Raw genomic sequence first — 22801 nt, forward strand, 5'->3', positions numbered from 1 at the left:
AAATTTTCAAGTTTTTACTAAATTATTTTATTTAAAAAGTAAAAAAAATTAAAAATGTTTATTTTTTGCTTTCTTTAAAATGGTTTATTAATGATTTTTTGCATAAAATTTTCCTTTTACATTTTTTAAATAAGCCATTTCGATGAGAAATTCAATTCTCATTAAAATTTATATACTAAGGCATTAAATAGGAATCATTTAGTATAAATTAAGTGATTTAAACCTGAGTAACCTTAATTTGAATAATATTTTTAAAAGAATTCGGATATATGTAACATAGAATGGCTAGTTTGGAATTTAATTGAATATAAATATTGGTTCATATGTATGTCTATATTAATTTAATTCTCTACAAAATTTTTCCTATGAACTATACCGAAATTTTGCTTCGCTTTCGTGCTATATTTAAAAAACTGCAAAAGTGCTTTTTTACACTTTTCTTCAATTTCAACCCTCTAATTTAATAGCACCCCACGGTTTTTTCATTTTTAATTGATTCTTCGAACGAGACATGTGATGAAAATCCTTGAACGCCTTATTTCCTTCCTTTTTTGCAAAAAATGAGAATTAGAACGTATAAGGGTAAAAGCGACGAAAATCGAAAAATTGGCTAAGTTTGAGCGGCCATATATCAGTCAATTTTCATCCAAAAATGCTCTACAACCTCTTATTTTGAAGGAAATTTTATCTACTTTTTTTCTGTGAAGCAATTCCTATACCCATCTTTAATCAAAAGAAAACTAGAGGCAAAAAAGTAAAAAAAATCAGAAAATCGATTTTTTTGCGATTATTTTGCATACAATTTTCCTTTTAAATTTTATAAATAAGCTATTTCGATGGGAAATTCAATTCTCTAAATAATTTTTCCTATGAACTATAGGGAAATTTTGCTTCGTTTTCGAGCTACAATTAAAAAACTGAAAGGAGTGCATTTTAACCCCTATCTCCAATTTCCACCCTCTAATTTAATAGCACTCCGCGGATTTTTCATTCTAAATAACCATTTTAATGATTAATGCAATAAAAACCCATCATCGTTGTAGTTCCATACCATATGACATAATCAATAACCTAATGTTCTGTACAGATGAAAGAGACCAAACGGGTGTAGCAAATGAAGCTTACAATTAGATCGAACAAAAGAAAAATAGTTTTTAGCGTGTTTATTTGTACAAAATCTATACTGTTTCTGACTATGAAACCATATGACTTACATGTTTCAAATATTATTTTTTCAGTTGAAAGATAACAACAAAAATAACACCGAGATCACGAAAAGTGTTAGGTCGAGTTAAAGTATGTAACACAGCTAAAATTAGAGTAAAAAAAACAAGTCTCCAGAATAAAATATGCCGGCGTAACTCTTCGGATTTTGCAATTTTTAATATAGTTTATTGACGTTGAAAATGGTTAAAATCGCGTTTTTTCGGAAAAAAATCGTTAATATCTCGAAAACGGTAGATTTTAGAGAAAAGTTGCATAGAGACTTTTTTGTTCAGGATACCCCAAAAAGCCTAAAAAAAATATTTCGAGCGAAAAAATCGAAAATTACGAATTTGTTTAAAAAAAATTGTTTAAACAATTTTTGACCATTAGTAACTTCTGCAACGTACGGATATGTTTCAAGGGTCATTTTTTTAGTAAGATTATGAAAAAAAATCGAATAAGTCATGTTCCTAGCGGGAGCAACGATACAGCCAGGACTACAATGGTTAAGAATATGTTCAGGTCATCAGCATGGAGAAGGTAATTAATATCTAAGCAATTGGTTATGTCGTTGATAAAAATGTTGAACAATAGGGGCCCAAGAATAGATCCCTGTGGGACTCCAGACGTGGTTAAATAACCCGCAGACCCATTAAGTAGGACATACTGTACTACCCATTAAATTTTTTCACATATTTTCATGTGAGTTTGTTTTTAAATAATTATTCAACCTGTAAAATTGCGGGTTTAATATAATTTTACACGTGTTGCATTAGAATAAACAATGTTGTGGTGTGTAATTCTGTATAAAAGTATGAGAGCCTATATGCGCGTACTTGAAGCCATCTCAAGGAAAAAGTCTTAATATGTCTCCGGATTCATTAACTAGGTGTATATTTATACGATATTGCGTCAGACTACCACACTATAAATGGCAAATGAATATCTAATATTAATTGAAGCCGTTAACGTCGTATTTTATTACAAGCAATATTTCCAGCAAAACAGATCATTTCTCAATTTTTTTTCGCAAACTTCTGTCAAGTTCCTCGCAGAAAAGCAATGGCGAAAACCTTGCGAATAATTTACCAATTACGGCCTCATTTTCTCCCGTAATTGCTCCCGTAATAATCCACCTCATTGATTTACAAATATCCGAGGAATAAATTATGCGCGTCGGACAATAAATAAAACATAATACACCCATTTCCAATGTGGCTTTTTATTTATAGCAAGGAGGCTTATAGCCCAGTTACTGTAGCTGAAAATATAGTAATTCCTCCGAATTTTTTATAACTGCATCGATTTTTCTCAAAATTTAGAATTAGGCCCCCACTTTAAAACTTATATATACGCTAGATGTGCTTTTTGTTCTTAAGGGGTGAAAACCACACCTTATTGAAAAAAAAGAAAAAAATACAAATTTAAGCATTTTATCTTTTTTATTTATTCAATATGAGTAATTTCATATGCTATCTAATATGAAACTTAATATATCCCAAATTTTTAACCCGGAAAAACCTTTAAAAACCACCCCTTTGGATGAAAATAATATACACATTTTTTTTTCAACTTGAATCGTTTTAATCGTGCATTTTAGGCAGTTGTTCCCGGATCATATTCCACATGTCAAATTACGTATATCTACGTGTCGAAATATGTACATATACAAAAAAGATCTAAATGCTTCAAAATTCTTGTTTGACATAATTTTTTTTTTAAATTATCACCTATACACGTATTTATGTTTTTGACGATACCTTTCTTACTTTTTAAGATTTTTAATCGCACAAAGGCTCATTTTGCAGGGAATTGTAAGAGCTATGTGTACTGTGGGGTTGATCTTCTTTAAGCCCTTCATTTTTAAGTTTGAAGGGTTTAAATGGCTCGAAAAGGGTGGTTCTCTCATTCATATGATAACTTAAAATGGCGATATCTCGATTAATATTAATTTTAGAAGAATAACAAAGTATAGCAAAATCTTCAGCAAAAATAAAGCTAAATTCTTGTATTTGTTTCGTACACCCTTTAATTTTTAAGTTACAGCGTAAAAATCGAATTTTTTTAAAAAATTTGAAAAATTTTCAGAAATTAAGTTTTTTTTTCGAAAGCATGCTTTGTAAGTGAGCCAAAGACCCAGAACATTTTCTTAGAACATAAATGAAGAAATCTGTAAATGGATTGCATTTAATTTTAATACTGTCGATAAAGGCACTGATTTGTTTATTAATTTTTTCTTTAAAAAAAATTAGACTATCATGTTATTTCGATCATATTTCCGTTAATTTTGATTCTAAAGACTTTTAAAACTACTCATTTTAAAGGTTTTCCAAAAAACTTTAAAAAAAGTTCAAATAGTTTTTTCCTAATATTTATGGTTTTGGCGTTATTTAACGTTAACTGGTTCCAATTTAGTTTGTAACTAACATATAATAATGTTTAAAAATCCATAACTCGGTTTATATTGCAATTAGAGAAAAATAAAATAATGCCATTAGATTTGTTTTTTATAACCTTTCTTTTTGTTCATGACAACTTTTTCGTTAAATCCAATGGTTTCAGAGTTATTTGCAAAAAACTGTCAGAATACAAGCACTTTTTCAGTAAAAAATCAACATTTTCAATGACGAATTACTCGGAAAGTATTGAATTATCCAAAAAACTTTGTATAACATTTGTTACTTAAAACTGACTCCTCTATCGATTTCTGTGGTTATTTTGGGCGTAAAAATTTCTACCCCCAAGAAGAGGTGGGAACCACCCCCCAGGGCAAAAACACACTTCGGCACTATATAAGTTTTGTTCCTTGAGGCATTCCCCTCATTCAGTCAAAATTTCACGTCAATCATTTCAGTTATAAAGAATTTGGAGGCAAAAACCCTGAGTAACTGGACTACTAGCAATGTAAACGATTAGAACCTTTTAAGATGGCTCTCATAGAACGCGTTCACTGATACCGCTGCTGAATTCCGAATAACTGAAAAGTCCCAGAGCGTGAAAAAAGCTCTTAGTTATTAATAAGAGGTATATTTATTGTGATTATTTATATTTTCCTGCCGGTAATTGCCGTTAAAATTCTAACACCGTATGCAAGCGGTAATAATGATTGCTAATTTGTTTCTTACAGTAGTTGCAGTTAAAAGATGTCCTACAAAAACGTTTTGAATACGTGAATAGAAATAGAAATTTGTCGTACTTATATGAAGCCTGTTCAGAAAATAACCGAACTTTATTTTTTTAAACTTTATTATTAATTTTATACATTGTTGGTCCTTGCCACCTTCAAAGTACTCCCCTCACCTATTCACATACTTTTTCCAGTGGTGTTTCCTCCATTTCGCGAAGCAATCCTGGATAGCTTCATCTGAAAGGCCTTTAAAGTCTGTGACGAATTAGCTTTGATGTCATCAATACTATGAAAACGGTGCCCCTTCAGCACTGACTTTAATTTCGGAAATAAGAAAAAATCGCAAGCAATCAAGTCTGGTCAGGAAAGAAGATGAGGGAAGATAGTATTCTGTCTTTTGGCACAAAACTGACGAATTGACAAAGCTGAGAGCGCGGGCGCATTGTCATGGTGCAAGAACCATGAGTTGTTTCGTCACAAATCTGGTCTCGTTTTGCTGTTTTTTTGTAAAACGTCTTGATAGTACCTACACACAGTTCACTATTTCACCTTGAGGCAAAACTTCACGCATCATCGCACAATTCCATTAGAGTCGAAGAAAAAAAAAACAGTGAGTATCATTTTGACATTGGTTCGAGACTGACATGCTTTCTTAGGACATGGAGATCGTTTGCCAATCCATTGTGATGATTGAACTTTTGTCTCAATGTTGTAGCCGTAAACCCCGTTATGATCCTTTGAATGAAGGTTTCATCGTCATTGGATTTCTTCAAGGAGTCGCCGACAAACGCCCCCCTACGATTTTCTTTCTATTGTTCAGTCATCAAATTTTGCTACAACTCGATGCAAGTTCAATTTTTCAGTCAAAATTTCATAGTATGAGCCAATTTGAGACCTTTTCTGCAATTTCTCTAACAGTCAATCGGCGATTTTTACGCACCAGCTCTTTGACTTTCTGAACGTGGGAGTCATCAGTTGAAGTGGAAAGACTTCCTGGTCGAGAATCATCTTCAATTGACTGACGATCACTTTTAAATCCGTGAAAGTTTTCCCCGGGTTCACGCAAAATTTTATGTTGCATGGTTATTCCAGAAAATCGCACATTTCAAAAATCGTCACTAGCACTTAAACACATTGTACTCAAATAACAATATCACGAAAACTAAATGAGGTATCAACAATCCAAGAACATGTGGTTACAGATTAAGTTATGCGCAACGCAGTGCTGCCAACCTCATATCACTAAAAATCTCCATTAGCGCGTAATTTAAAAAGTTCTGTTATTTTCTGAACAGACCTCGTATGTTTTGTTTGATTTCTGATTCTGTTTCTGAAACAATGCATTATTATCACCTGAGTAAATTTTTTATTTTACTATAGGAAAACTTTTAAAAGTTATACTTATTCCTTTAAATGCAACATCCTGTGTTTTCTTAAAGTTTTCAAATCTGTAAGTTTTTCGAATTTCAACAATATATTATATGTTTACTTTTCGCTTCAGCAAAATCTTAATGTTTTTGAAATACGTCTTTCTACCGAAGATTATCGGCTTCCATGAGGATTTTTTCTATTAGTGTTCAATTTCATCAACATAAACAATATCTTTCATACTACTCTCGAAAAATAAATCCATTGGATTAAAATTTGGAGCTCGTGGTGGCTATTGAACAAGAGCGTTTTGGCCGTATCTAATCCAGTCGTTTGGGAATAATTTACTGTTTAAGTAATGACGCACATTTCTACCATAATGAGATGCAGCACCGTCTAGCTGAAACTACATTTTACTGTGGATGCTAACTTAAATTTTTTAATAGTAAATTATCTCCAAATGGTTTTATCGGAAGAAGTTAAAATGCTTTTATTCAGTAACCAGCACGTTCACCAGATTTTAATCCAGTGAATTTCTTTCTCTGAGGTAGTATGAACATATTGTTTATGTTGAAGGGTTGAAGGAATTAATAACATTCACATTTTAGAGATAAAAACCTTATGGCGGCTATTAAACTTCGGTAAGGAGAAGAGTCCTACAAAACTTAAGATTTTCTCTAATAAAAAAAATTCCCATGTGCGTCAGTGTAGGAGGAAATCAAAAAAAAAGAACCAGTCAATGAATCAAGACTAAAATTTATTTTGTTGTAGTCACCAAAAATATTAGAAATAAAATGCATCGTTACCCATGTCAGTTTTTTTGTTTATTTTTTTTGTTTTATAAAATTTTTACTAACGAAATATTTATACAGACTCAGTTAAATTAATTCGGTTGAGTATTAGTTGATTTTTGCGTTCAACATTACTAAGAATACTATCTAAAATTATTTGTTAAATATACAGGGTGTCTAAGAATAATGTGTAGAACGGAAGACCACAGACTCGTGTACTCAAATAGGCAGATTTAGGAAATATTCACCTATATCCGAAATCGTTTTGTTTGACCGCTAGATGGCCTCAAAGTTCGTGATTTTTTTTTGAATTTTGTAAATAACTACACATTTTGGTGTTACACATAGTGTTTTTTTAACACTTACAAAATTGATGTATGGTGATAATATCCGTTCATAACTTTTCCTCTTTCAGACAATAATGACCGTTATTCTGGGACACCCTGTATATGTTTTTCTCTTTATTTTTAATGGCTTTCAAAATTCATCTTTACGTTATCCTTAATTACACGTCATATAAAACGGTATGTAGCCTTTATACATAGCTTTTTAAAGTGTGGTATTTTCCAAGAAAACTACAATAAATAAGAAATTTCTAAGAGAGATAAAATGATCGGACATAAATGATTTGTATAGGTGTACTTACAAAGAAGTTGAGGAGGATAAAGGATAATGGTAACTCTATTTTTTATTTATTTTTCTAAGTACAGAAATCTCCTGGAACTTGCAACAATTGAATGAAATAAACATGCGTTTTTTTCTCGAAAATTATCAAAGATAAAAAACGATTCCTAATTATTCAAATTTAATGTCCTGTATCTATTAAAGCAAACACTTTTATATATAATAGGTAAATTAGTTTAAACCTCTTATTTTCATAGGCTGTGGTTTTAAGATCGACCTTCTCCTTTTCGGCACCCTGTACTGCTCACGTATATTTTTTTATGAAATTTATATTTTTGTAAGGCATACCCGCTTCGTCCATATATTCCCAGTACTAATGGCTGCTCTAGGAGATGAGCAATATATCTAGTTATTGGTCCCCTGAGTTGCGCTGTATATCTTGTCCTCTTTTACTCTGAAATTATTAACTCTTAAAAGGAATAAAGTCCCGGGCAAAAAATTCCGTTCCTTGATTTGATCTGGTTCTGCAAATCCCCGACGAGCTGTATCCGACATTAAGTGAATTAAAGCAGGTGCAGCCGCCAACCTTGCGTTTATTGGTAGAGTACTGAGCTTAAGCCAAGCGAAACAAGTTTAAACGTTTAGCAGGCAACGGAGGCACGCGGAATACATCTAAATATCTTTGATTTCTCTCACGGAGTACCTACGATCGAATTACTAGAAGGACCTGATTAAAATATGTGGGTGCTGGGGCCGCACGAAATGAGCAATTTCGTGATTTATCTTTGTCTTTCACACTAGATTAAAAGAAGAGAACTGTAAAATTTTCTGCTGTGATGTAGTACTTCAAATATTTCGAAGTTGTCTTTAATGATTTCTTTCCAACTTACAATTTTTTGTACTTAACTTTCTCACTTACACTATTTTGAATTCTGCGATATTTTCTCAAATAAATTCTAAATCATTTAGTTGAGATACTTACTTTTTTTGCTTGTTACCACAATTTCTAATAATGGTGTTCTGCATTATATTAAATTTTTTTTTTCAAAATATTCTCATTTTCGAGAGTTTTGTACAAAAACAGATGTAAATAATATTAAAATTTCGAAGGCCAAATTAACAAAATTGATCTTATTATGTTCCTGTTAGAAATAAACAATCTACAGTTCATCAATAGTGAGATATAAATCCAGCGTAGGTATTGATTACAATTGACCAGCAATTTTGTTTGGAACAGTACCTAGTTTTATTTACTTCATGTTGGCAATAAAATTTCGGTAAAATTAAAAATTATTGAAACAATAAGATCAAGATTACACTAAAGCACAACATTCTGTTTCACCGGCTGTGACTGGTGTTAGCTTTCACGTCATTCTGTTCGACCGATCAGCGATCGCATTATTTCGAGCGTGGACGTAACAGTTTGTCATTATTCATTGTAAGCGAGTCATTAATATTAGTGGTGCCAAGATTTAGGGATCTTTTCTTACCAATACCAGCCCTGCAATGTTGGTTGTTATGGTCGGTGGTCACATAGCTTGTAAACATTTATGAAGCTTATCATTGTCGTTGTTAGCACAGATAACTGCTAATGTAAACATAAAAAATATTCTGTATCTTTCAGTAAGAAAGATTTTAATATGATTTTCATAAATTTTGCTGAATGAAGATAATAACAAAAAAATACAATAAATAATAAGCTACTTACCGATTTTATGTGTATACATGGAACATGAAATCACGAGTTTGACAATATAATTTTTTGTTATAAATTAGAGCCGAGATAAGAAAACGAAATTTTTTTACTTAACTAGATACTTATCTAATTATATTCATTAAGCACAGTTTATATCGATAAAATATATGCACAGTTTTGCAATAAGCCACGCTTATATTAAAAATTGAATTGTACCGTTTGATAGATCGCGTTTAAACTGGGCATGGCGCCAGAATTAGAGATTTAACAAATTTAAACTTCGCTTAGCCTGCGTCTAACCTGACTTCTGATGTAACATTACGTTATACGTCGTTTTTGAAATTTACTTAAATTAAATAATTTAAAACGTACTTTGGAGGTTTATTTCTGTTTTCAAATTTGTTTTCGAATCCAAATCAAAAGGATTTGTCAATCCATAAACAGTGTTGTCATTAATATTGATAAAACTAGATCGTAAGAAGAATCTTTCTCTACTTTTGGGATAGACCATCTTCATTACATCTTGTCATGAGCTGCAATCTTTTTCACCTTATTTCTCTATAGCTACTGTCAGCAGATATCTCGTTGAATTCGGCTTCCAATTTTTCTCAGGCTTTGCTTTTCTCTCGCACAGAAATATTATCAGTTTTTAATTGGAAATAATACTAAGTAACGCTATTTTTTTTCGTTTGAATTTGCACTGTTCGCCTTTTTCTCTCCCTCTCTCTCTTATTTTTAAGTAGTTAATATTTTATAGTCTATTTTTATTTACAATTTTCAAAAACGCATATCAGAAACGTATATTTTTTATGGTTAAAGTTATAGTTATAATATGAAAAAAAATAATAAAATGATTAAAGAACTAATTTCAGAGTAGAAGTTCATTTTACTTGTTTAACAAAGCTGGCTCAAAATACGGGTGGTGTAATGCATCGAAAATAAAGTCATACTTAAATATTTAAACTAGCATAACAAAGCTAGTCTTATATATTTTTAGTGCAAGCAGCCCTAAGCTATTTCCAGTAATAAAAAAGTATAGAAAAAAAAACGATTTTTCAATTTTTTTTTAATATTTCAGGAACGATGCGGCTCTAATATCTTTTCATAATTTTAATAGGAGTAGGGAAATGCACAAGTTCTTTTGTAATCTAACCAACACTGTATATCTATTAATTTAGGATATTCTAACGGAATAAGTGACCACTGTACGTACACAGGGTAAATATTAAAAGTAGACATATATTTTCAACAGCTGTACAGTTTACTGTGTAGAATACGTGATTGTTTTTGTTTTGTGACAAAATTAGTAGTAAAGTAAAAAGCCAAATTTAAAATAAATATATGTAACTATACGATTTTTAACAGAAAACTTCTGCTGATTTCGATTTGGTATTTACGTGTATCACAGTTTGTCTATTTTGAAGGAAAGAGGAAAGATCAGAAATACAGTGTTGCCAATGTTGCACAGAATTCTTAAACTAACTTTTTTACATGAAATAGGAAGATAGCTAAATAAATAAACTTTTTTTTAGAGATTCCTACTCAGCAATGGTTTTTGACAGTACCCCATTATTTATATAAAATTTTTAAAGGCAATGTTCAAATAAGTTAGTGTTTTGAAAATCGTTCTATATTGGAATGTTTTATTTTATTTAAAGCAATTTATACAAAGATTTTCCCTTGTATTTATTAGCCACCTATTTACTATTCGTTATTTGTGTACTACAATTTGTTTTTTAAATTAATTTTTAATTAATTTCCTGTAGTTAGAGGTTATGTCTTTATTATGTAAACTCGTAGAATGTTCACATTCAGTTTTCAACTGTCAATTTCATGTTCTACATCGAGATTTTTGGAAATCCATTGAAAGTATCTAATTCCTAATAGTATTTCAAAGAAAAAAAGATATCCCATTTTATTCGAAAAATTTGTCAATTTCAAGTTTCAAGTAAATTAAACAGTGTAAAGTTCTGGGGAGAATTCTCAATGACAGTATCTCCAGCTACCTTCTCCATTAGTTGACATATTTGTGCACTACTTCAGTCAATTGAATTTGCTAGCCGCCAGCGCAAGTTTCAGTCTGCACGAAGAATATTCAGAGATATGTGAATCCCTATATCACGAAAATCACGAAAAAAATACATTTTGGTTCAGCGTGGATCAAGGGACATAAGTTATGTCATGGAAAACACCATGTATAATCGTTGACAGCAGCAACAAAAAGTATTTTTTAGTAACAGAATTTTAAGAAAGAAACATTAATGCTCATATTTTTGTTTCTTTCATATTTTTGAGATCGATGCCAGACTGCTTAATCTTTACAAATATTTCTCGTAAGGATACTTTAGGCAATTCACCAAACATCGCTGTCTCATTTGAGCCAAGCCAGTACCATCCTGTTGTGGCACGATACGGTCGGCCTTGTCAAAGCATTCCGCGGCGCCGGACAGAACTCTCTTCCCGGACTTCTAATTTCAACAACTGCCTCGTTTTTGTTCCCAGTCTATTCATCACAGCCAGCTGGGCCGGCCCGTATTAAAAAACAATCGGCGATCGCGATTATCCGCGCATAAACCATTCGACAGTTTCCGAACGACGGCATGCTATCACTGGAATTCCGCGCTGAGGTCAGCCCAAAAGCGCCAACCAATCTTCCCACATTTCTTCTCTAAGGGCGAATTCTTCGGTGTTCATGGGATCTGCCGGGGAAGTGATGTTGGAGACATAAAATGTGAGGAATTTGGAAGCGCGGTGGTATACGCACCTTGCTTCCGATTCCATAGTCCAAAAATGATTGTTACTCTTGAAATCGGCACCATCAGAACACCACTCATGGAAATACGGTCGGTAAAGGACGATTCGAGGTAGGAATTGCTATCTATCGCGTTGTTTCATTAAGCCGTATTCAGACGATACATTTTGCTATGCGCCACGGCACTATTCTTCACACTCGAACAACACTACGTAACAATCATCCAACCAATTTTTTTTTGTTTCAATTTCCGCCAAATTCAACTTCTCCAACTAATTATGTGCCATAAAATGACTCTGTTAGAATACACGCTTTTATCACAGCTTAAAAAACAGTTCCCCATCTCAATAATTTTGAGATTTGGACTTCAGATTCGTAATCAGCGACACCAAAAACCCACGGTAACAAAATTCAGCCAAAAATATTGAACAGCGAAATGTGTGACTTAAAGGGATAAGTGGGACCGTGGTCTGTAGATGGTTTCCAACTCTTTGAGGGACAAATTGTATTATATTTAAAATGTTTTCTCAAAGTATTTACAAATTGTTGCATTTCGTTCATTATCTTCACTATTGACGCAGCAACTCGGCATTGAAATATTTGAAAAACTTGTTCCCATATTTATTTAGCCATACCCATATACCGGTCTGGTCGAACTAAACGTGGAGGTGGTAGAAATATATACGCCCAGTTGTAGAATGCGAGCGCGGGCAAAGGAAAACAAACACAGTTGCATTGGGCTACTGGGCAATAAATCTCAGCAGTTGATAAATTTCCCAGCAGTGCAGTGCAGCAATGCGGAATTTGGTGTGATTCAGGTAATTTTAATTTATTATAGGCACCTTCTATCAATCATTCATATTACAATTGCGAAAGGAAGAAATAAGAGGGATATTTTGTTTACTAATATTATCACATGGCATTTTGGAGACCTTTTGAAGCGGAACAAAACGAAATTTACCACCAGTATAATAAAATTGTTTGAGGACATAAATAATTAAAATATGTTGATGGCCCAATGAACATATAGGTAATAGAAATTTTCTACATATTATATATAAATTATTGTAAAAAAAAATATAAAATTTTTTTTGAGGCGCCTATGAAACTCATTAAATTTTATTGCCAGGCGTTTTTTGCATGTTCAACTGACTTCGGGAAGACTATAAGCGTAGTACACTTGGACCAAATTTATATTGTCTGCAAGTAGACACGAGGAGGTAATTTGTTCATATACAGGGTGTATTTAAATGAAGAGGCACAAATGAGAGGTGCCTACAGAGATTCCTTAAGTGAAAATAAGTTAATTTCATCTAACATACCTATATCCCAATTCACATAATAAAAAAGATACAAGGTGTCAAAGTGAAACATAAAAATGTTTTTTTCCTTGATAATTTCTAAAGTTTTAGTCAGGCATGTTAAAACTTTCCAGCGACAGATTTTTGCAGGGTGGGAAAAATAATATAATAATCATTTTTGACTACAGGTAATGTAATATGTATTAACTTTGTCAGCCCTCGTATACAGCTTTTAGTAACAAAATATGAAATATTGGACATTTTTTAACAAAAAATGTAGGTACTCAACTGTTGGGTAGATATTTTTGATTTTATAAATTAGTATACGGACATTTTTGTTAATAAACAGAATTCATTGCCTCACAGCATTTATAGTACGGATATTTGTATTATCGGCAACAAATATTTTAAAATTAATAGTGTTTATTAATAAGTCACTATTGGCGTAGGTATTATTTTAGCGAGCACTTCATAACTTCCATAAATAATGCATTTTCTTACTTATGAAGATATTTGAACCCTGCACTAAAGAAATCTGTTTTGCGAAAATAACAGGAAAAAAATACCTAATTGTTGCAAAATATTTGAAGAAAAGAATAAAACTGGAAAAATCAAGAGTCACATAAAACAATAAATACATAATATAAGAGAATAATTAACTAAAAATTAAACAATAAAAGATATCTTAATGGATGTTTTCGAAGAAATTACATTTTCTTGTAAACATAGTCTAATTCTACGATTAAAACTATGACGTACCATTGTAAAAATGTTTCTGTCGTTGTTTACGTCCTCAGTTGCTACAAAAATTCTTTCTACGCTATCAATAGGGCTGGAATAAACAATATTTTTTAGATGGCGCCTCGCACAGGACTGCCAAAAATGATTATTATATTATTTTTCCCACCCTGAAAAATTATCTCGCTAGAAAATTTGAAACATGTCCGAATAAAACTTTAGAGATTAAGGAAAAACCATTTTTTATTTTTCACTTTGACACCCTGTATCTTCTTTATTATGCGACTTGGAATATAGGTATGTTAGGTTAAATCAACTTATTTTCACCTAAGGAATTTCTGTTATCATTTGTACCACCTCATTTAAATACACTCGAGCAGTTTAAAAATTAAAAACAACGAGTCGTTTTTTTTAACTTTATAAACCCTGTAGGCCTGTCAACGATAGATTTACGACCTTATGTTTATTTAATCAAATTAAGTACATTAATTTTGGCCATGGAATACGTCCCTGGAATTTTTGCACGTACCTAGAGAACACTCAGTATGGTAACATAATTATTTTCTTTATTATGTTTTACCGGAATTTTTCAAATAACATTAATAAAGTGACACTCATCTTTACTAGACAAATAGTTTTAACGTAGACAAATCTATTTTGTTTCACTTCATATCTATTTCTTAATTCTCAGATGAAAAATTGGAAAAATATTAAATCCTATTTGTTATCACTCATCTGAAACAAATTTTCTTAAATTGTGACAGTTATTATTGGCCTGTCAGTTTCCCTTTAATATAAATAATTTTTATTATACCATAAATAGTGTATCTCCACAACAACCTTTTCGAACTGGCGCCTGCATAAATTTGAATATAAAGAAAATTTACATCTTGTCAGTACCGCTAAAGAGGCCAAACTAATGAAGATAATAATGCCGGTAATTATTCTATCTTGACAGTGTGTTTGCTCTAGTAATTCATCTAAACCGTGCCGCCTGCTCGGCCAGAAAAAATATGTCGAGATATAATGTCAAAAAATGTCTATTAAGATGTCAACGAATTTGATGTATCGTTACTGTTGCCTAGTGAACATAACAAAAGACTAGCCAAGAGAGGCTTGTTAACATCAAGTGGAATGCCTGTAAGGTTAAATGGTTGGTATTGTGGTTTACTACCTAGGAAAATGTACCTGTAATAGGTTACACAACTCCAGTAAATATGCCTTCTTTTTACTTAACACATTGATGTAGTGAAAAATATGAGGCTTAATTGTTTCTACCTAAATTTTAATTAATGAGCGAAGCAACCAGAATTTCTTAATTTGAAATAATTTTTAATTTATTCATACACCTTTGATAAAATCAGAACAGGAAAAAATATAGTATAAAACTGTTGTACATTACAGAAAAACGGAAAGAGCAAATAAGTGAGCGAGGATTTTTATGACGATAAAATAAATATTTGCCTTCAAATTCCATCTTGGTAATTTTACCACTCTAAAGGTTGTGAATGTCATCAAAATTATTTTTCCAATTTCAAACATTATTATTGTTAAAGAGATATGATATAGAGAATCCACTGGTTCGATCAAGTCTGTTACTGCTTTTGTCAGCGTTGCCATGGAAAACAATACATATGAATATAAATCATTCGTTTTGCCAATTTTGAATCTTTTCGAACTTTCCTAGAAAGCAGAACTATTTCTATTTTTTCATTGAATATTCTTGGAATAATGTTTTACCCTTTGCACCAGTACGCATATTTCGCCACATGTACAGGGTGTCCAAAGTTCGCGTCTCAGGCCCATAACAGACAAACGAAAAACGACAGTAAAAATCTGTTTAGTTGGCGTGAATCGGGACTCATTAAAGTCAGTTTTGCACTTGAATTTTTTTTCAAAATTCAGAAAATAAAAAAAATGACAACTTTTTTTTCCACGAACATACCCATTCTTTATGAACATTTTTTATGCAGAAATTTTTTCTCTATTTCTTCTCCTTAAAAAGTTACAATGACAAACATTATACAAAAATGTATCCTATTGTATTGGAATTAGTCATGATTTAATCAACATTGTTGTTGAAACAATGGCTGAAACTGCTGTCACAAGTCTGTTTACATATTAGTTTCTGTCAAACGCTATTTCTTGCATGATAAACAAACTAGTAAGTGGCTGCTAAAAATTAAAAAATGTTCACAAACCATGAAAAAGTTGACATGATATTCATTTATGGTGAATGCCAAAAAAATTCCAGAAGAGCTAGCTGCTTATATCATTAAAGATATCCAGAGCGTCAAGCTGTTAATCCAAAAATATTTGCGTGCTAACGAAAATGCATTTTCGTCAATAAAAGGGAAAGGAATTTCAAAATCAGTGTGTAACGATATTACCGTGTTACAATATTTTGAGGAAAATCCTAGAAATTCTATACGACAGACCATTTTTGCATTAAATTTAAAAAGAAGCTCTGTGAAAAGAATTTTGAGCTCAATTGGTTACCGTGACTATAGGCTAAATAACTTGGAGCACTTATCTGACATACATGCTAAAAAATTACTTAATTATGTAGCCCAAATAATGGTTAATTTGGAAATAGATAATAGACTCTTACAACACATTCTTTGGACCAATGAGAATATTATAAATTTTATAAATAATGGCAAGCCAAATAAAAGAAACGAACATTACTGGGCCACTGAAAATACACACTATGTTAATGCCATTCAAAATCAGGGCCATTATGGAATAAATGTTTGGTGTGGCATTACTTGAATTCATTTAATTGGCCCATACTTTTATGAAAATGTATTGAACGGTAATAGCTATTTACAGTTTTTGCAAGAGGAAGCAGTACTGCTTGAACATGTGCCGCTGCAGCTCAGGTTGAATATGTGGTTGTAACACGATGGTGCTCCTCCACATAAAGCTAAAAGAGTTACAGACTATTTAAAAATACTTTCGGAACTAAGTGGATTGGAATTAATGAGCCTGTAGAATGGGCTTCAAAGTCTCCAGACTTAACGCCTGTAGACTATTTTTATGGAGAACGTTAAAAAAGTATTATTAAAGTATATAAGACGCCCACGAGAAGTTTGATGCATTTAAAGCAAAAGATTCGGCATGTTTGTGAGAATCTTTCAAGAGAAACGTTGTTTAAAGCTACAAGGGAAGTTGGGAAAAGATTAGATAAATGCTTAGAAGTAATAATAATAATTTTATATTTTGTTTTGTGTTTTGTTATTAGTTATTGTTATATTTATTAGTTACAATTAAAATAGTTTCATAATTTCTATATTTGGTTATCCTATTTAACCGTCATTATGTGTATTGTTCTATTTTTCTCTGTGGAGTGACCTTTTTTAAGAAAAACATAGCAACTAATATGTAAACAAATTCATGACAGGAGTTACAGCAATTGCTTTTCATAGTAATGTTGATTAACTCATGACTAGTTCCAATACAATAGAATACATTTTTGTATAATGTATGTTATTGTAACTTTCTAAAGAGAAGAGCTAGTGAAGAGAAATTTCTGCACAAAAAATGTTCATAAAAATTAGATAATTTTAGTTATCGTAAAAATGGTTATGTTCGTGGAAAACAAGTTGATGATGTCATTTTCTTTATTTTCCGAATTTTTAAAAACATGTTTTTCAAATGCAAATCGGACTATGGCGTTTCCCTATTCACGCCATATAAACAGATTTTTACTGTCGGTTTCCGTTTGTCTGTTATGGGCCCCAGACGTGAACTTTGGGACGCCCTGTATACTTTCATTGCATATAAAATTCGCTATTGACATCGACCATTTCTCTATTAGAAACATTTTTCATTGTTTCAAAAAATAAGAATATTTTTTAAGTTTGGGGATGTGTGAATTTTTTATAAACAACGACATTTTCATTTTAAACAATTTTTATAGTCTTAAGATTTGTTAATTTGGTGAATAAAGGTTAACCAATGTTTAACCTTTAAACACAAATAATAATTGTTATTGTTACTGAGCAACCGTCATTTTATTTATCAACTTTGATTGACATATGAAATTATGTTTTTTAAAATGTTTGTAATTTCTAATAAAAAACGAATTGGGCCTATGTTCTTATAAGAAAAACTGTTTAAAATTAACCCAGCTGCCATCTGTCAAAACTTGTCATAGAGCTTGTAGAACACCTTGTATATGTCATAATTTTTTTTCATCCAAGGTATTGTAAATTGGATAACATATTTTTTCACAAATTTTGAACACTCTGTGTCTCGAAAACAAAGCGTTTCAGAACACACATAATATAGAAACGTTGTTTTATTAATTTATAAATTGTGAGAAGTATAACCATTTATTCACCGCGGAATGATGACAATATGTCCAAATGTCACTAATAATTTCCACGGCCCTATAATGCAACTAGGGCCGGCTGTAACGTGAATGAATAATTTATCTCGAAACCCTAAAATCAATACTTAATGAAACGACACACCGGCCGCGTGCGACCGCAGGCCTTTGAAATATCCTTTTTCAGAGCGGATTTGAAGAATGGAGCAAAAAAGCCATATAAAATTAATACGGGGGAACATAGTTGGCATCGCATACCGCGTATCGCGAAAGAAAAAGCAACAATTGTCACTAGAGTTGATTCCCGGTATCGGACAACCTTAGATCAGTACCTGATTACAAATATAAAAACGTCTTTCAAGTCAACGACATACAACTTCTTTACGTAACCATTTTAGTTTGGTGAAAAAATTTCAATAACATCGAATGCGTTTGTTTAGTTTCCTTAATGGCGATTTCCCATGCATTGTAAGTTTACTGGGTTTTAAATAAATAAGCTAAGGATAACATTATACCTACAAAGTCTCCCAATTCAGATCGGACAGTATAATTTGTGTTCACTTGCTTCATTTTGATTAGAATTTTTAGAGATCCTTTGATTATTATAATAAAAAATTGGAACAACTTCTTTATAGTGATAGTGATAGTGAAAAACAGCTGATTTTATCTTTGGCTGCTATAGAAACATTTATACAAAATGCGCTCCAAAAATAGATATTTCTAGTGAGGCCATCTATTGGCAATTACACAATTACATACATCACAAAATACTTGCCATTACTCAATACGAACGTTAAACGTAAAGCTTTTGTGTTTACAAAATGTTTTCTCGTTCAGAAAAATTTGATATGTTGCTAATTTACGACGACTCACAAAAAATTCAAGAAGAGCTGTAGAGTTATATCGAAAAAGATATCCAGAGCGCCTCTATTCCTGATAATAGAATCTTTACAAGATTGGAGGCGACCATGCGAGGAAATGAAGATGCATTTTCTGTTCGGAAAAGTCAAATAATTGACCGAAGGGTGAGAAACAATATTAATACAGCTAGACTTTTACAGTATTTTCATTGACTAGTGAGGGAACGATAATAGGATTTGCAGACGACACTGCAATTTTTTATGAAGATACCGATTGGGCAACACTAAAACAAAATGTCGAATCTGATTTTAAGATAATAAAAAATTGGTTAAACCACAGACTACTAACTATTAATATTGCAAAAACGTCATACATACCATTTAGCTGTAACACAAATTGTCTTCTTCCCTTTGATCATCTTAATATTATCTTACAAGGTCAGCAGATCCCCATATATCCTGTAAATGAAATTAAATACCTAGGAATTTATATTGATAAACACCTTAAATGGGATTTTCATATTAATTATATAATTAGAAAGTTACAGTCCATCATGTATAAATTTAAATGCCTAAAAAACTATCTACCTATTAAATATCTGAAGACTTTGTATTATGCCTTAGCTGAAAGCTATATTCGATATGGCATTCTCGCTTGGGGTTCTGCGCGAAGGGTTCATATTAACCCCCTTGAAATCATCCAAAAAAGATTTTTGAAGATAATATTTGGAAAAAAATATGATTACTCTTCAGACTTGCTATACGCTGAGAGTAGGATTATGGACATTCGGCAGATTTATTATTATTGTGCATTACTAAAATATCACACCAATAAGAGTAAGGCATTAGTTCCTAGTCATAACTACTTTACTCGTAATAAAGACCATCATATCGTACCTTTAGTAATTAAATCCTTCTCCCAACGCTGCTATACTGTTATGGCCCCAAAGTTGTAATGGTTAATGATATTATTGAATGTAAATTGTAAATGATGTACGAAAGTATATTTCATTAACTTTTAAGTGCCGACCATTCTTTTTAACTACTTACATGTTATGCATAGTCCTGTACGGCACACACTTAACTACGCGTATGGAATTCTGTGCGATTTTATATACTTACTATCTTTTAATAATTTGTTTGTACTAGGTCTTTAGTTTACTTTTATTATAGATTTCGTTTTTATTTACTAAGTTGTTTCATTTAACATATTTTATTATTACTTTTGTTGTACAAAACAAGTGATTAGTCACTTATTGTCTACTTATTTATTCACTATTGTTCTTACTGCTGTATTTTATTATGTATAAAATTGTTTGTGTGAATAAATTAATTATTATTATTATTATTTGGTACAAAATCCATGAAATTCTATACGGCAGGCTAGCTGGAAATTGAATTTGGGTAAATCAGCCGTTCAACGATTTTTAAAGACCAGTGGGTATCATGACTATAAAATTCACAATTTTGGACTATTTGCCTGAGTGTCACATTGAAAACAGACTTAATTTTATAGCTCAACTTGTACTAAATGTAGAAACTGTCGGTCAGAATCGTTTTCGGCACGTTCTTGGGACGAACGGAAGTCGGTTTGTTAGTAATGGTTTGCCAAACAGGCGCACGAACACTACTGGTCCATTGAAAATCCCCAGTGAAAATATCCAGTGCAAAACTAAAGCCATTTTGGAGTAATGATACGGCATCATCGGTAGCCATTCAATTAGGCCTCATTTTTATGAACATACATTGACCAGCGTGAATTACAGTTTCCTACAAGAATAACTTCCTGCACTTCTGGAGAATGTGCATTTGCCAGAAAAATGGATTGCGCTTAATGGACCTATTCAGTGGCCCGGAAAGTCATCAGATCTAACACCCCTCTATTTTTTTATGGGAGGTTTTAAAAAATAAGATTTACAAAACACCTTCGCGATGTGTCTTGAAATGAGAGGAGGTCATATAGAAAATAAATTGTAATATGAAAGCGTTTGCCTCATTTTTTAAGTTTAGTTATTGTTATCATCACCTTTTGTTTTAATTGTATTAAAGAATTATCGAGTTTAAAACTTTTATTTGTTCTTAATGATATTTATGCACTTTAAACAAGAAACATTCAATTATTTTCCAACGACTACTTTATTCTTCCACCGCTAATGTGATTTTTTGGTGGTATTTCTTTTGAGACTCTTTAGGACGATATTACTTATAACTTTTAACCGGGAAGTAATAGGTACAGAAAAATTACTCTAACAAAAGTTTATTAGAAAAAATAGAGCTTTTTAACAGGAAAAAAATTTGGGTATGTTTCTGGAAAAATATATAATTGATGACGTCGTTAGTCGTTTCTGTCAAATCCTTTCGATTGAAAATGGAGCTTACCTCATCCCATTTAACACCACGTGTCCCAAATACAAAGGCCCATACTATCGAGTTTGAGGCACCCTGTACTTTGCATAATTGCCGTTTCAACATAAATATTAATAACAAATAAGTTAAATCTTTTATATAAATTTATGATCAAAAATATTCCGATATAGTTCTATTATTGTCAAATTAATAATTTGACAAAATAAAAAATATTGTACGCACCACACTCAGAAAGTGAATTTACAGGGTTCTCATGCTTTTCTGAAACATTCATGTTCCCCCCAAATTATCAATTTCTGATTTTTCTCTGATATTTTTATGTAGGTACTGAAATCCCGAATTTTCTGTTACTTAGTAAAAATTTGCTCCCGTTTCAGTTCAACGTTCAGCGACTGCACCAGGACGCCCACTCCCTTTCCCAACCAGGCTCGAGCGGCGCCGCGGCGACAGGCGTCGGCGGCCTGGACTCGCACGTTGTTTCCGGACACACTCATCCCCTTTACCTACAGGGCTCTGCGCATAGCTCCGGGGGATCGGTCAGCTCGACTGGGGGAGCCTCCCCTACGAGTCCGCTCCGGCCGGGGAAGGAGGAGGACTGCAGTCTACACGGACGGAGCAGCACCGAAGGTATTTATGTCTTAAAACTTGAATCTATCTTTATCGATACATCAAAAGCATTTGACGCTGAGATGACCAAAATAGTTTGTGGAAAAAGCTTAGACAGTTTGGTTTTAATAATATATTTATATTAATAATGGCTATAAGTTTTTAGTCTTCGGCTGACCGAAATGGTGTGCACTACTTCATCAATTTTTTCCCAATTTCATTGCATTTTCTGACATATCCTTGTTTTTTTTATTTATTTGTATTATATACTATATACAGGGTGTAACTTTGAGTGGGAATCATATTTAAACAGACGCTTCCTTTAATCTTCAGAAATACGTATCAATAGTCTATTATTTCAAATTCCGACGTGAAAATTTAATTTTCTTTTACCCTATTTTTAGTAATTTTAATACCCCTCCGCTGGCAAGCTAGTGTAATCTCAAATAACGGCGCTTCAGCCGTAGCGCATGCACAGTTGGGCACTGGTCTGTGCATTGTTGTCAAATCTCATATTTAAAGGAAAGGTTATTAAAGAGCAAATTGCCACACCAGTCGCCGAGAGGTACTGCTTTTTGGGTTATTTTAGTCCAGTGGGTGTTCGCTACGAGCCCTATCATCCCACAAGGACGAAATATTAATTGTATAATATAAGATAAACTATGAATCTAGCAAAAAACTCAAACAGTAGTGAATAATGATAAATGAAATACACAAAAATACTCACCTAATTTTTATAACATAGCTCTTAAAATTTTGCCTGTCACCTTTAACTAGGGGAACCTCAGAGTGCGAAGTTCGTTTGGAATTTTATAACTTAGATATGCTTCCTCCAAATCCAGGTAACTACTGACTCCTTTCAAACATTCTTTTACATTGTATACATCCACAAATATACATAATATACAAATACATGAATATTACAGGGTGGGCGTGCTACCAATCTGACAAGCATTTTCTTATTCGGTACTTATAAGTCGGCGTACACTGTAAACAAATCGGTGTGAGTGAAAGCAATAAAGTTTCGGAGTG

General features: G+C 32.2%; 1 protein-coding gene across 1 annotated transcript in view; it reads left to right on the plus strand.

Annotated features, from left to right (window-relative positions):
• LOC108907973 (protein vestigial) overlaps nt 1-22801 on the plus strand; it is a 91972-nt gene that overhangs the window by 21070 nt on the left and 48101 nt on the right. Inside the window, exon 2 of the mRNA XM_018711859.1 lies at nt 21541-21790. Within this exon, the coding sequence (XP_018567375.1) occupies nt 21541-21790 (250 nt within the window). The remainder of the gene's footprint in view (nt 1-21540; nt 21791-22801) is intronic.

Source organism: Anoplophora glabripennis, unplaced genomic scaffold, assembly GCF_000390285.2.
Source record: "Anoplophora glabripennis isolate ALB-LARVAE unplaced genomic scaffold, Agla_2.0 scaffold256, whole genome shotgun sequence".
NCBI lineage: Eukaryota > Metazoa > Arthropoda > Insecta > Coleoptera > Cerambycidae > Anoplophora > Anoplophora glabripennis.